This window comes from Halichoeres trimaculatus, unplaced genomic scaffold (genome assembly GCF_033239565.1).
Source record: "Halichoeres trimaculatus isolate MK-OKI-2021-1 unplaced genomic scaffold, fHalTri1.1 fHalTri1_scaffold_20, whole genome shotgun sequence".
Taxonomy (NCBI): Eukaryota; Metazoa; Chordata; class Actinopteri; order Labriformes; family Labridae; genus Halichoeres; species Halichoeres trimaculatus.
Window position 1 is genome coordinate 25,379,681 of NW_027437198.1, and position 13,156 is coordinate 25,392,836.

The 13,156-nt window shown below is 43.0% G+C and overlaps 2 protein-coding genes across 3 annotated transcripts in view; one reads left to right on the forward strand and one right to left on the reverse strand.

Annotated features, from left to right (window-relative positions):
• Positions 1-3,166: 3,166 nt before the first annotated feature.
• 42sp43 (P43 5S RNA-binding protein) lies at positions 3,167-6,477 on the reverse strand. The gene is made up of 9 exons (XM_074696916.1): positions 6,193-6,477; positions 6,005-6,105; positions 5,836-5,932; positions 5,648-5,736; positions 5,432-5,505; positions 5,235-5,315; positions 3,930-4,159; positions 3,773-3,826; positions 3,167-3,703 (listed from the first exon to the last, which is right to left on the reverse strand). The coding sequence occupies exons 1-9, from the start codon at positions 6,325-6,327 to the stop codon at positions 3,452-3,454; spliced, it is 1,113 nt and encodes a 370-aa protein (XP_074553017.1). The 5' UTR covers positions 6,328-6,477; the 3' UTR covers positions 3,167-3,451.
• A 4,419-nt stretch (positions 6,478-10,896) lies between these two features.
• Positions 10,897-13,156, forward strand: part of LOC141809765 (disintegrin and metalloproteinase domain-containing protein 11-like) — a 31,992-nt gene continuing 29,732 nt past the window's right edge. The window contains exons 1-2 of one of the 2 annotated variants that reach the window (XM_074696947.1): positions 10,897-11,409; positions 12,060-12,244. In XM_074696947.1, coding sequence (XP_074553048.1) covers positions 11,349-11,409; positions 12,060-12,244 — 246 coding nt within the window. In that variant the 5' untranslated portion in view covers positions 10,897-11,348. The remainder of the gene's footprint in view (positions 11,410-12,059; positions 12,245-13,156) is intronic. The other variant, XM_074696946.1, reaches the window with a different exon arrangement.

Below are 13,156 nucleotides of genomic sequence, written 5' to 3' on the forward strand. Positions count from 1 at the left end.
ACCCAAACAGGAAGTAAAGGGCCAGTGATGCGTCTGCTTTCTGATTTCTCCTTTCTGCTGCTCCGTGAAGCTCATATTTCCGGACATGTGACCCCAAAGGTCACGCTCGCCTTGAGGATAACTGGTCTGGCCTTTTCAGAGAGGTTGAGGTTGTAGCTAGGTGAACGTGCTCTGGTTTTTATTACCGCTGTCGTTTACAGCCCTCCCTGACAACAGGCAGCGTCATCTCTCTCATGGGACGTCAGTGGAAAACAATTAACAACTCCCCAGTCGACAAGGAGAAACTGGATTGAATATTTTCTTCACCTGCTGAGCTCCTGCAGTCACATTTGTGAAAACCTGAGAGCACACTGAGGTAAACCTTCTGCACTTCGTTGCAAGAAACATCCGGTCGATTTCTGCGAGGCGGTGGCGGCCTGCTGACTTCCAACATCCAAAGAAATATCACAGTCTCAGAGGGTGCTCGGAGACTGATTCATGCTTTTATCTGCGCTTTGTAAATGACATTTCCAGAAAGGGATGAGACACAAGACAGGAAAGAGAGTTATGAATGTGACCAACGCACGTTTTCATGTCCCCAGCTCTCCTGTCAGGTCTGCATGGGACCTGAGGAGGCAGAGCAGCAGCTCACGATGCAAAGACAGAATAAAGCCCGAGGCATCAACGCTGAGAGAGTTTTTACCTTCAGCAGAGCAAAGGAAAACACAGCCACTACACTGTCCCGACTCAAACTGACAAGCTGTAACGGAGCTGAGCTGGAGCGCTGAAATGGACTCTGACTCGCCTCAGTGGGCCGCGGAAAAACAGAATAGTAAACACCAAAAAGGAGACGTTTGACAGAAGTCTGAGGGAAACAGAAGAAACGTATACTGAATCATGTAAGAGGCAGACTGAAGTATTAATCGCTAAGGACTGCTGAAATAAAACCTGTTATCTAAATTTAACGTCTCATTAATGTTTATTCTTGGCCTCAAAATGTCACTGCTTCTTAATCAACAGAAAATAAACAGGGAAACTTTTGGATAATTAATTAATTAATTAATTTGTGAGACTTTGCCAAACAAATATTAAACAGGTTGTTTCTGTTTCATGTGACAGTCAATGTGAAACTTCACTGTAATGATAGTTTTCATCTACCAGATAAACAAATCCCTAAAAAGTTTTTTATGGAGTGTTTTCACGTCATCAGCTCGGGCTCCACCATGTTGGAGGCACTCTCACAACAGAAAGGAATTATCTCACAGGTGTATAGGATTTTTCTAGCACAAAGTGGTAAATTACTGCTGCATTTTTTGCTGCATTGCTCATTGGTCAGACAGAGAAAAACATTTCATTTGCTTTGTAAACCAAAATTTATCGCAGATCAGGGTGAGAAGTGCAAACAATTGTCCGGAGAATGGAGGACATGGCTGCTAGCTAAGCTTCATCGGGATTTCTAAGGCAATAATTTGTCATTAATCTCAACATTTAAGTCTGTTCACAGCATTTCCTGTTTGGTAGGTCATGTTCTCAATCCATAGCATCTTCCAACCACACTTTTGTAAAATTAAATATATTTTGATGGAGTATAATTTTTATGAAAAGTGCTCTACAAATAAAATTTATTATTATTATTATTATTATTAAGAGGTAATTTACAGCGATAAATGGTACACAATTTAAACTCAGTATCTTTCAGAGGCTTTTTTAAAGTGCTGAATAGTGAGCCTCTCTCAAAAGACCATCATTTATTCAGTGGACCCCCTCTACCATGTAAAATATAGCAGTTACGTCAGTGTTTCCATACCTTTGGATAGATGATAGAGATGCTAACTCCTCGTATGGGTCTCTCTTCTTAGGTGTAATTCTTCAAAATATCTCTCCTTTTCTTGCTGGCTTAGTCCTTCACTTCGTAATTTTGAGTGCTCCGTGTGTTTTTCCACATTTTTGGCGGATAAAACATCTCAAAATAATATTTTACCGCGTATTTCTATCTCCGTCCATTTACTGTTAACGTTCGTGTACCGCCAAAGTCACTGCACATCCGGGTAACTACCCAAATCGTGACGTCAGTGCAAACGCTTCACTGGCCTTACTGCGCGTGCATCGAGTATCCTATGGTAGCATAACATTTTTTATTTAGCCACTTTGAAACTGATTTTAAGTACGAAAAGTTAACGCAAACTACTGTACTTCAAAGATTCGTATTTAATTGTATGTAATTGTATTTTCCTATTGGATTTGAATGTACGAAATTGTATTTTATTATTTATTCATTTTATTTAGCCTCAAATTTTACCTGCAGCCTGATCAACTGTATTTTCTATAGTTGAATAAAGTTCTACACAGGAAAAAAAATGTCATATGAATAAACAAATTCTTTAAAATATAAGTCTTAAGTGTTAAACAACAAAAACAGAAAACTCGTCTTCTTCTACGGATCGTAATCGTCTGCACGTATGTGCGCATGCCCAGTACACCAAAGCAGAGGAGAGGTGAGGTGTATTTCTGTGTTTTTTGGTAGTTTTCTTTAGAATTAAACCTCAATGCGACGTTGATATTGATGCTGCTCGTCAATTTAGCTCCCTGTAATAATTTTTCGAAACGCTGAGAGGTTTTTGGGTCACTTCCGGCAACAACGTTGTTCGTCTTTGAACGCATCTCGTACGTTAGCTATGATCTTACTATGAAACAGTATCTCCATCTTGGGCTGTTAGTGTAGAAGATACAGTTGTGGGAATCTTCATTACCTCTCAAAATCAAAAGAAGCATTTAACTGAAGCTGTTATTAAGTTTAATGGAGAAAATATCCTTGACTATGAAAAGTGCTGCTCCTACAAACATAGATAAGCTTCCAAGTGGTCAAATTTTCTGTAGCCAAACAAGAGCATTAATATTCTGAATGTGAAGGACAAAATACATTAACCTAACCTCATTTGAACAGATCTGACAGCTGATACTCATCTCTGTGGTTAAAGTCTCATCCACCCCCAGAGTGTCATGTTTTCAGTGAGTCAGCTCTTACTCATGTGCTGTCCTTTGTTCATGTTTAATCAACTCCACCATGTTCAGTAAATGTCAAGCAATATGTGAGGCCAGAGCAGGCCGAGGTGAATGGATGTAGGTGATGGTGAGGTGCTCTTTGGTAGGGAAACAGAAATCAAACTGACACTGGACGAATGCAATATTTTTTTTTTATTGGGTCAAGAATTGCAATTTATAAAACAAATGTTCTGAATGAGACCTGTTGTCTCTACAGAGCTGCGGTTAAATATTAGACCTTCTTAGACCAGACATCCCCAAGTTACATTTATTAATTCAAATCTCTCAATGTATTCCAGCTACATTATTGACCCAATTTCTCAAACTAAAATAGTCCAAACTTAAAACATTTGCAGCTCTCTGGAAGTTCAAACTTAAAAGTCAAATCCAGTTACTTTATATGGATTTCATTTAACAAATGAGTGCAACCTTAGGTACTCGCCCTCGTGCTCGCCACGGGGTGAGGCTTCTTCAGGCTGAACAGATTGCGCAGGTTGACCTCGGGGTCGACATAGTGAGGGATCTTGCGTTCGTTGAAGAGGCCTGAGAGATTGGTTTCCACTTTGGTACGACGAGAGATCCGCATGCGCAGAGCGAAGAGGCGGTGCAGGTTTTCTTCCACGAGGGGCAGGTGGTGTCCATCCAGACGCTTCTGCCACGACTTCTTAGGGCGCTGGCGTTTCTGTTGGCAGAGTTTGAAGTCAGTGATCACTCAGTGGTTGAAACTGACATGAAATCATCTGTAGCTTACCTTCAGTGGGGTGGCATCTGTGTCATGGCGAAGCAGGTGTCTGGACAAACTGTCCTGTGAAATAACCATTTCTTGATTCTTTGAGGTTTTAATAACTTTACAAAGAGGTTTGTTGTGTTCCAAGGTCTTACAAACTTTCTTCAGATGTGTTTCTTACCCTCATAGCAAACATGCGTGGGCAGTCAGGGAAGGAGCATTTGTATTTCAGGAGGTTGAGGTGCACCTTGCGGATGTGGTGCTGCAGGTTGAAGGTTGTAGAGAAGTAAGCCTGGCAGTCGTCTCTGGGACAAACCAGCACGGGCTTATGGGAGGCGTGGATCCGTTTGTGCCGCCGCAAAGCGTCTGCTTTCTTGAACTCCTTCTTGCACGCTTGGCATGTGAACATGGCTGAAACACAATTGAATTGAATTGATTAATTTAATAGGGACGATGCAGTTTAACATAGTTCCATCACTAAGTATGAATCTGATGTGCTGCACAGAGAGTTTATAGCAAATGCTAATTTCCAACTCTTGTCCCTAGTTGGGCCTTTAAAAGTCAGAAAATGTACAATATTTAACAGCATAAAATAATAAAAAAAAGTTTACAAAACAACAATAAAGTACACGTTCACATCAGAACAAGTAATTACACAAACTAGTTCAAAATAGATAAATTTAAAAAAAATGTGGCAAACTAAGAATGATCACAGTTTTGATTTGCTTTTAGCCAGCACTTGACCTTTGTAGAGAAGAGTTTTAAGTCTGTGATTTATTTGATTTCGGTTGGTAGAGAATTCCTGAGTTTAGAGCCTTTAAAAGAGGAAGCTGACTGTCCAAATGTTGACTTACATTTTTGTAATGCTACAGTTTCCATTCACCTTGCTTCTTGTAACTCTGCTGCTGTTCTGTCTTTGAATAAATTTGGATAAGGGTTCAGGGGCAAGATTATTGATACATTTAAAAACTAATTTAAGGAAAGAAAACTGCATGAAGCTTTCAAAGCTCAATAGATTGTATTTTTTCAAAATGTGGCAGTGGTGCCAACGGATAGGTTTTTTGTCCATTACTTTAAGGGTTTTATTATATAAGGATGACAGACTTTTGATTGTTGATAGTGAACCCTGAGCCCAAACTGTCATGCAGTATGAGAAGTGAGAAAAGATCATGGAGTGCATGGATATCTAAGCTGCCTGAATTGGGATGTACGGCCTTATTAATTTGAAACAGTTTAAATTGGTTTTTACTGATTTAGCTATTTTCTTCACGTGTTTATCAAACCTGAGCTGTGGATCTAAAATGACTCCCAAGAATTTGAATTCATAGACTTCTTGTATTTCTTGAGCCTTTATCTTCACACAAAATCTTTCAAGTTGGCACCATTTCTTCTTGGAGAAGCACATCGACACTGTCTTATTTAGGTTTAAAACTAGATCAGACTGGGAAACTCATCTTTCAGAAGTCGTTGCGCACATTTGATTTACCTGGGTGTTTGGCCATGTGCTTCATCAGTTTCCCCCAGGTGCGTTCAAGGACCTGGCAGTTTTCATGCGGGCAGCGGTAACCTACAGGGACCAAACAACAAGGTGAGTTTGCTCCCTTTACTGTTCAATTAAGTTTCACAGACTTCAAGACTTTTCCCCAAAGATGTAGAGACCATGAGCAGGACTTTGAAACTTACCTGCGTGCCTTTTCTCGTGGGCTTTTCGAGCAACATGGGAGTCAAAAGTTGCAGAGCATCCACTCTTCAAACACCTGAGCGTTGCACAGATAACACAGAGGAAAATGAACATGAAGGCTGAATCTGAGGCCAGGTGTTTGTTGTGTCACAGGAGAAAGCAGGGTTTGATATCACCCTGCTGTAAGAGCACAATCTGCTGTGCCACTACACACGTACTTGAATTTAGCAGGCACGTCGTGTTGCTGTAAGTGCAGCTTCAACATTCTGCGCTTTTTGAAAGTCAAGGAGCAGTTTGGCTGGCTGCACTGAGGGAGGAGGGAAAAAAAGTGAAGTGGTTAAAACACTGAGGCGCAAAGTGGCACTTTGGCGCCACCGTGTGGACGTTTTATGACGTTGACGCAAACCTTAAAATACTTCTCCTTGTCCCCGTGGAGGTAGCGCACGTGCCTCTTCAGCTGCGCCTTGTTGAGGAAACTTTTCGGGCAGCTCGTGAATTTGCACCTGCAGGAAATTGAGATGATTTTGTTTCTTTCAGGACAAAAAAAAAACAGAAAAATGAGGAGGGACACTCACTTGAATTGTTTGATGCCTCTGTGCTGCAGCATGTGGCGGCTCAGGTGAGATTTCCTCGTGAAACGACGTCCACAGCCGGCAATTGCGCACAGACACGGCCGCTGTGGAAAATTAGTGAATCATGTGACTCAACAAAAATCATCTTTTTTCACTTTGCATCACTCTCCAAAACTTTTCATTCCCCTCACCGCGCCGGTGTGCGCCGTCTCGTGCTCCTTCAGCCTCCACCCTCTGGTGAAGGTCGCTCCACAGTTCGCGTGGGTGCAGTTGAACAGCTGCAGCGGCGGACCGCCCGCAGGTTTCCCACCGGGGAATCCGTTCATCCTCTCCGATGTGTGAACTCCTCAATCTGAGAATCTGTTAGTGAGAGGCCGCCGCGGCTCTCTGCCTTTCTTATAACCTCACGATGAGACTCAATTGGCTGATTAGCAGCGTGGGTCCGCACTTCGCGCACACTGTCCATCGATACATCACTTTACAACCCTCAGGATGGAAAGCTGATACTAATCAACCTGATTTCCCTGCAGAGTCCAGGTGCGCGGAAAGACGCATGAAACGGGCGAGCCAGTGCATGCTCCAACCGCCCTGAGCGGACAGGTGTGAGCCACCTGTGAGTGTGACAAAGTGTTGAACGTTATTTTGTGCAATTGTGAGAATTTCCAGAGGATTAATTTACAGAAATCTACACCTGGAGGCGAGATTAACTGTGTCTTGTTTGAAATGTATTCCCAGTCAGGTTTAAAACTGTAATTCCTCAGGTTTTGTGAAGTTAAGTGTAATACAGCTTCTCCTCCAGCAGAGGGCAGTGTGTCTCTGACTCTGAGAATTTCTACACTTAGCCCGTTAAACCACAAATTTTTCCTTTAAAATTAAGTCCGTGCATTTAATTCTTTAGACCCCTCAGAACACAATATAAATTATATTTTGTGATATATATATACATTTTAACATATTATTATTATTATTATTATTATTATTATTATTATTATTATTTTATTGTATGTTTATTATTATTATTATTATTATTATTATTATTTTTTTATTATTATTATTAATACATTTTATTCTATCATTATTATTATTATTATTATTATTTTTATTATAATTATATTATTATAATTATTATTATAGGGTTTATTTTTATTTCAGCCTTTTATTTTTCATTTTACGAGGAAATTTTAAGAATATTTTCTCTACCCCTACAGAAGACGATAAGGGCCAATTTCTTTTTTTTTCTTCTTCTTCTTTTTTTCCACTTTTTTTCAGAGAAAAAAATCAGAACTCTGGGATTAAAGTTAAAAAAATGACTTTTTTCTCAGTATTCTGACTGTAATCCCAGAATTTTGTGAAAAAAAATTCAGAATTCTGACTTTGACCTCAGATTATAACTTTTTTTTTTCTCAGAAAAAAATAAAAAAAATAATAATAAAAAATTGATGTGTTTGTATATATATTTTTCAGTTGCCCTAATCCTCTTCCGTACTATCTCTCATTCTGTAATATGATGATAAGTTAAAAACCTCAGAAATAGATACCTGGAGACACAACATTATGATACCTCCTGTTCAAGGAGATGTTTTTATTAGAGTCTTTCATTTTGTTAATCATTGGTTTTATCCCTCCTCAGGTTTTTTCGGGATCCACTGATCCCAATTTCCAAAATATGTCAAATTCAGTTGCTGCATGCAGCTCTGACTCCTCCGTTTCCTCTTTGCATCATTGTTTCCCCAACAGTATCTTTGATAAATACTTCACCGACTGCTTTTGCACTGATCCCCTTTTCTGTGATGGTGAAGTTGTTTATGCACATGTGACATGAAGGCTCTGAAACATGAGTGTCTCTCCTGTTTCTGGCAGAGAAAAACATGACGAGCACAAATCTGCTGCTGTGCTCCTCCATCATCTCCTCCTCTCTGTCTCTTACTTCCTGGTTGTCTCAAACGGAGGTGGATGAAATATTCAGAGGGGGCTGTCAGTGCACGATGTGCCTCCATTAGAGAGATGTGTTGCAGGATTTCTACAGGGAGGCCTATAGCTGCATGAAGGTGCAGGTCACAGAGCTGATACAGCAACATATGGAGCGCTGAAGTGGTCTTCAGTTACAGGCTACAGACACAGGACTGCTTTTAAAGAATATTTTTTGTCAGGAAGCAGTTTGTTTTGTTGAATAGTGATGCACCAGTATTTTGAGTTTCACAGCACAAGTGTCTGGCTCTCTGTGGTGGAGTTCACGCTGTATCTGTTGGCTGCGATGCTTGTTTTTAAGTGATGAAGCTCGAGAAAATTGGTTTGCAAAGCCAGCTCTGCTTTATTACTTTGGACTTACTTCTGAATTCACTTAAAGAAAGAGGCACAGTGTGTTTATACCTCACTTTTCATTGCCTATGATGGTCCACTGAACCCTTAAGTTCAGTTTTCTGAGAGGATCCTTTAAAGCTCCCATGTCAGAGCAGGTTAATAGTAGGGGATAGACCGATTATTGGCTCCAATTATCAACCGGAAAGGATATGTGTAGCATTTTGAAGCATATCGGCATCTGCCTTTTTCTTATCTTTTGGCTCCAATACAGATGTGCTTCTCTGTCTGCAGTCTCTAGCATTGTCCCACCCACATTAACATCTGATTGGTGACACACAAGGAATTTTTTTTTCTTTTTTTTGAAAACTTGACTTACTGTAGAAAACTTCAGGAAAATATTTATTTTGTAAGTTTTAGTTTAAAGCTATAGTGTACGATTTGGAAGCTTTGTACATCATGTTATGCGCGGTTCGGATTGGTCCGTGAGTCCATCCAATCCCCTGTCTCCCTCGCTTCACACCGTCATCATGACCATGGTCCCACCTCATCCTTCCCCACTACCCCTCTCACGTCAGCTAGCTGCTCAGCTACCAAAGCGCCATGGAGCCAGAGAAGACCAAAACCAGGAAGCTGTTTCTGTTACCCTCCACAGGGAAGAAAACAAAAGTTTCAAGGAAAAGGCTGAAGCAAGGAAGAATTATGAGTGATACAGGTAATGACTTTGTTTACCACAGTGGGAGATGTCAGCTGAATAACTCGGCCGGCTTCTTGCTGTGTCGGAGGGGGCGTGTTGTTAGGAGGCAAAGAAGGGCGATTCGAGTTGGGGGGCGGGATCTTGGAACACGGAGGGGAGGGGTGAGTGAGGCTGCGTTTTTCAAATGTGTCTCAGCCAAACTGGGTTTCAGATCGTAGACCATAGCTTTAACTTTATAAGACGGCTGCTGAGCCTGGGAGCTGTCTTATAAACATACAGCTCTACAGTTTCATTTAGCGACTTACAACACAAGCAAGAATTTAGACAGAAGGAAAAACTTTAGTTAGTGCAACAACATGTTACAAGGTATTTGGCTGCAGGTGCTGCCATTAAGAAGATGCAACAGTATACTAATGCTGAAAATTCACTAAGAGCTGGGTCTCAGACCTTCTGGCTCATTCTCCCCCTGAGGACAAAGAGGAGGAGGCTCAGATTAAGGGTCTAAGTGTTCCCTTGACAGATGAGTCTTCAGACATCTCTTAAAGTGATACTCCAGGATGGAGCAAGTTGGGTCCTATCACAAGGTTTAGGGCAGAAATTACCCCTACAGCAGTGTTTTTGTGCAGCAGAAGCCCAGAGCGCTCGCACCAAACACCCCCTCCCTGCTCCTCTGCAGGTTTCCTCTGCACTCAGACGGGGCCATATTTTACTTGACCAAAAACACAAATAAACAGACTCCCACCAAAAAAATCTGATATCGGTCTGCATTCACGCTTTATTCAGAGAATTTTCAGCGCATTACTTTCACACAAAAACACCGCTAAATAAGGCTCTAGTTCTCATCGTGTCGTAAAACGGCGCTACCTCCGCTGCAGAGCCACAGCTGGCTACGAGGCGCTCGCTGCTTAGTGTATCAGTCCGCGCCCGCGGCGTGCCAGATATAAACAAACGCAGGTAGTCTGCCAGGACGAATTATGCAATAGCAACATAAAGATGAGTGATTATGAGAGCGAGGACGACCTGCAGACCAATATCGGATTTTGTCGGTGGGAGTCCGTTTATTTGTGTTTTTGGTCAAGTAAAATATGGCCCCGTCTTGAGTGCAGAGGAAACCGGCAGAGGAGCAGGGAGGGGGTGTTTGGTGTGAGCGCTCTGGGCTTCTGCTGCACAAAAACACTGCTCTAGGGGTAATTTCTGCCATAAACCTTGTGATAGGACCCAACTTGTTCCATCCCGGAGTATCACTTCAAGTAGAAAGGGACTATGTGGATCGCATAGAGTTCGGTAATTCATTCCACCATTTGGGCACAACAGAGGAGAAGAGTCTGGCTAGTGATTCAGAGCCGCGCTGGGCTGGGAGCACCAGGCGTCTTCAAAGTTAAGTTTTGGAGTTTGTATTATCCCAAATTTTGATGCGGATATTGTCACTTTTACTGGAAATGAATATTGGCCCTGAACGTCAGACGACTGATTATCGGTATCAGTATCGGCCCTGAAAAACCATATCAGTCTATGTCTAGTGAATACCACACATGTATGTAGAGAGAAAAGAAGAGAAGAAGAATCAGACCTGACTTATTCCTTTATTTCAGGATTTATTGAAGTGTCCAACCCACTGACAGATCACCCAGCTGTAAAAATGTGAATCTAACAGTTTGGGAGCAGAAACGGATGATGTTAGGACACAGCTTCCTCCTCTGCAGAGACCCCCACATTCACACACACACCTTGTTGCATTGATAAAATCCCCTCACTCACACACCTGACTCCTCTTCCTCCTCTGATTCCTCCTCCGGCCTGTCGCAGCCTCTCCCTGCACGGAGCTGCATGGCAACGGGAGGAAGGAGGCTGCCCGGGATGAGGGAGGGTACCACGGTCCCACGTGTCCTCCTTCACCGCAGACCCAACGCATTTCTCTCTGCTTTCCCATCCCTCCGTTTCCGCATACCGCAGATTCGCAAATACACACACACACACACACACACACACACGCACACACACACACTGAGGCTCATCCATACGCACCCGCGCAGCCCTGCGGAGCTATGCGTCCGCGCTGCTCTCTCCCGTTTCTCGCTTTCGTTTCCTGATCGATGATTCTTGCGCCATATTCAGATGTTTTGATTCATTTTTCTTCATTCTGAAATGCAAATGATGCTCAGCGTCGGTGTTGTCCGGGGCTGAGAGGGCGACAGAGGACGCGCAGCATCAGATGTGTAGCAGATCCTCGCTCGGTTTTTCGCCATCGCTCCTCCTCTGCGCTTCTTGCTCCTTCCCGTCCCTCCGTCCGCCGGGCTCGTGTGACATTTCCCCGGCTCTCGATGCTGTAATCCGGGGGAATATGTGAAGATCATGCTGGCGGTGTGGTGCTTCATGGTCTTTGCTGCAGTGGGCGAGAGGCTTGCAGTCTCAGGTAAGAGGAGGAGGAGAGGAGAGGAGGAGAAGAGAGGGGGGATTTGGCTTCAGAGCGGGGAGCTCCCTTTCTGTTTTCCTGTGCATCCACATTTTTTCCCCTTGCACCAGCACTTTTCTAACCCCGGTGCAGGCTCTGGGTTTTATTGAGGTGGGATCTCGGTGCCAAGCAGCCCACTGGCCTGACAGCACTCTGCGGTAGATTTGCTGCATCAACACATTCACATCGCAGCCCAACCGGCTCCATTCAGTGCACCCTGAACCACGTCCAGCGCTGTTTCATCCAGAAACCAGAAAACAGCAGCATCCTCTAAGTTACCAGCTGCAAAGGCGAGGTGTTTACAGCCTCACTGATGGTTTCTGAGGATCTCAGACACACAGGCCCTGATAAGGGGCGGCTGTCAGCTACACACCCAGCCCTACAGCTCTGCTGTCATTAGCCTATATTCCACCAAAACACATCAAACCAATTATGTGCACAAAATGTGTAAAAATAGACCAGAGTGTTATAAATGTTAAATGGTCAGTTGGTGAATTAGGTCAGCAGCTTTCAGAGGAAACACTGGTTTAATCTGTGACTGAGTGTTTCCAAAACACAAACACAGCGAGTTAGTGACACACAGGTGAGCGTCTGTGCTGTGCCGTTCACAGGTGAGAGTCCGGTGAGAGATGGAGGGCTGTGGGACTGGTTCACCCCAGCAGGGTGGCGGGACGACGGGGACGCGGCACCTGAGATCGTCTACCCGAAGCGGCTGGTGCAGCAGATCGAGTCGGAGGAGGAGATGGCCCATGAGCAGCTGGATACCAGGGTGAAGAACGGCACGGGGGAGACTCTGGTGAGTCCTGCAGAAACTATGGCTCTTAGATCCACTTCTGTTTTTGTTATTTAGCTCAGTTTGGGTTACAGAAACAGAGAGATGCTTCAGAAGCTGCAAAAACTGAATCTTATAAAGTGTTTTTGTCTTATTTTCAGTAGAAAATTTCTTTTTAGACTTAATATGAGCCACATTCACCAGAAAAAATGTCTTCTTTCAAGTTATTTAAAGACAAAAATGAGGCCTGAGTTGCTTGTTTTCTAGACTGATAAGTTGACTGAGTGACAATTAATGCTTAAAATAAGACAAAAACACCTGATAAGCTGCAGACTCAGGGTGTAAACAATCCAAGGTATCACAGTCTAGGAGGAGGCATCTTTGAGTGTGAATCAGTGAGAGCTCTAAGCCGAGGTCTCAGCACGACTCTTTGCTCAAGACGATTCAGCACTGGTGTCGTCGTATCTCTGTGTGGGCTTACAAGAGCGTGACAGCAGCTTTCCTGACTGTGCTGATTTCTCTACCTGTGCATCACTCAGTCACGAGAGTGCTGCATCCACCCCAAGTGATCCTGACCCCGTTTGTCCCTGAAAACTACGGCTGTTTCTTATAGATAACGATTCGATTTGAGTTGTGATTCTTCAATATTTGGGATTTTTAGTTCCCTTTTGTAACCTCAGACCATGTGAAAAAGCTAAATGATGATGATGTCTACAGACTGTATCAGGAGCTGTATTTTCCTAAAAAATGCACATGTGAGTCAGTTTTTAGGAGTTAAGGCCTTTGCACACCAATGGTGACGTGAATAAACGGCACAAAATTGCGAAAAATTTGGAGGCGTCATATTCAATCTCGCTGCTTTCCTCTTCCAAACGATGTCTTTTTAGTTTTTATGTCTTTTGTCGTAAAGAAGCAGGTGCTAGGACACGAACACAA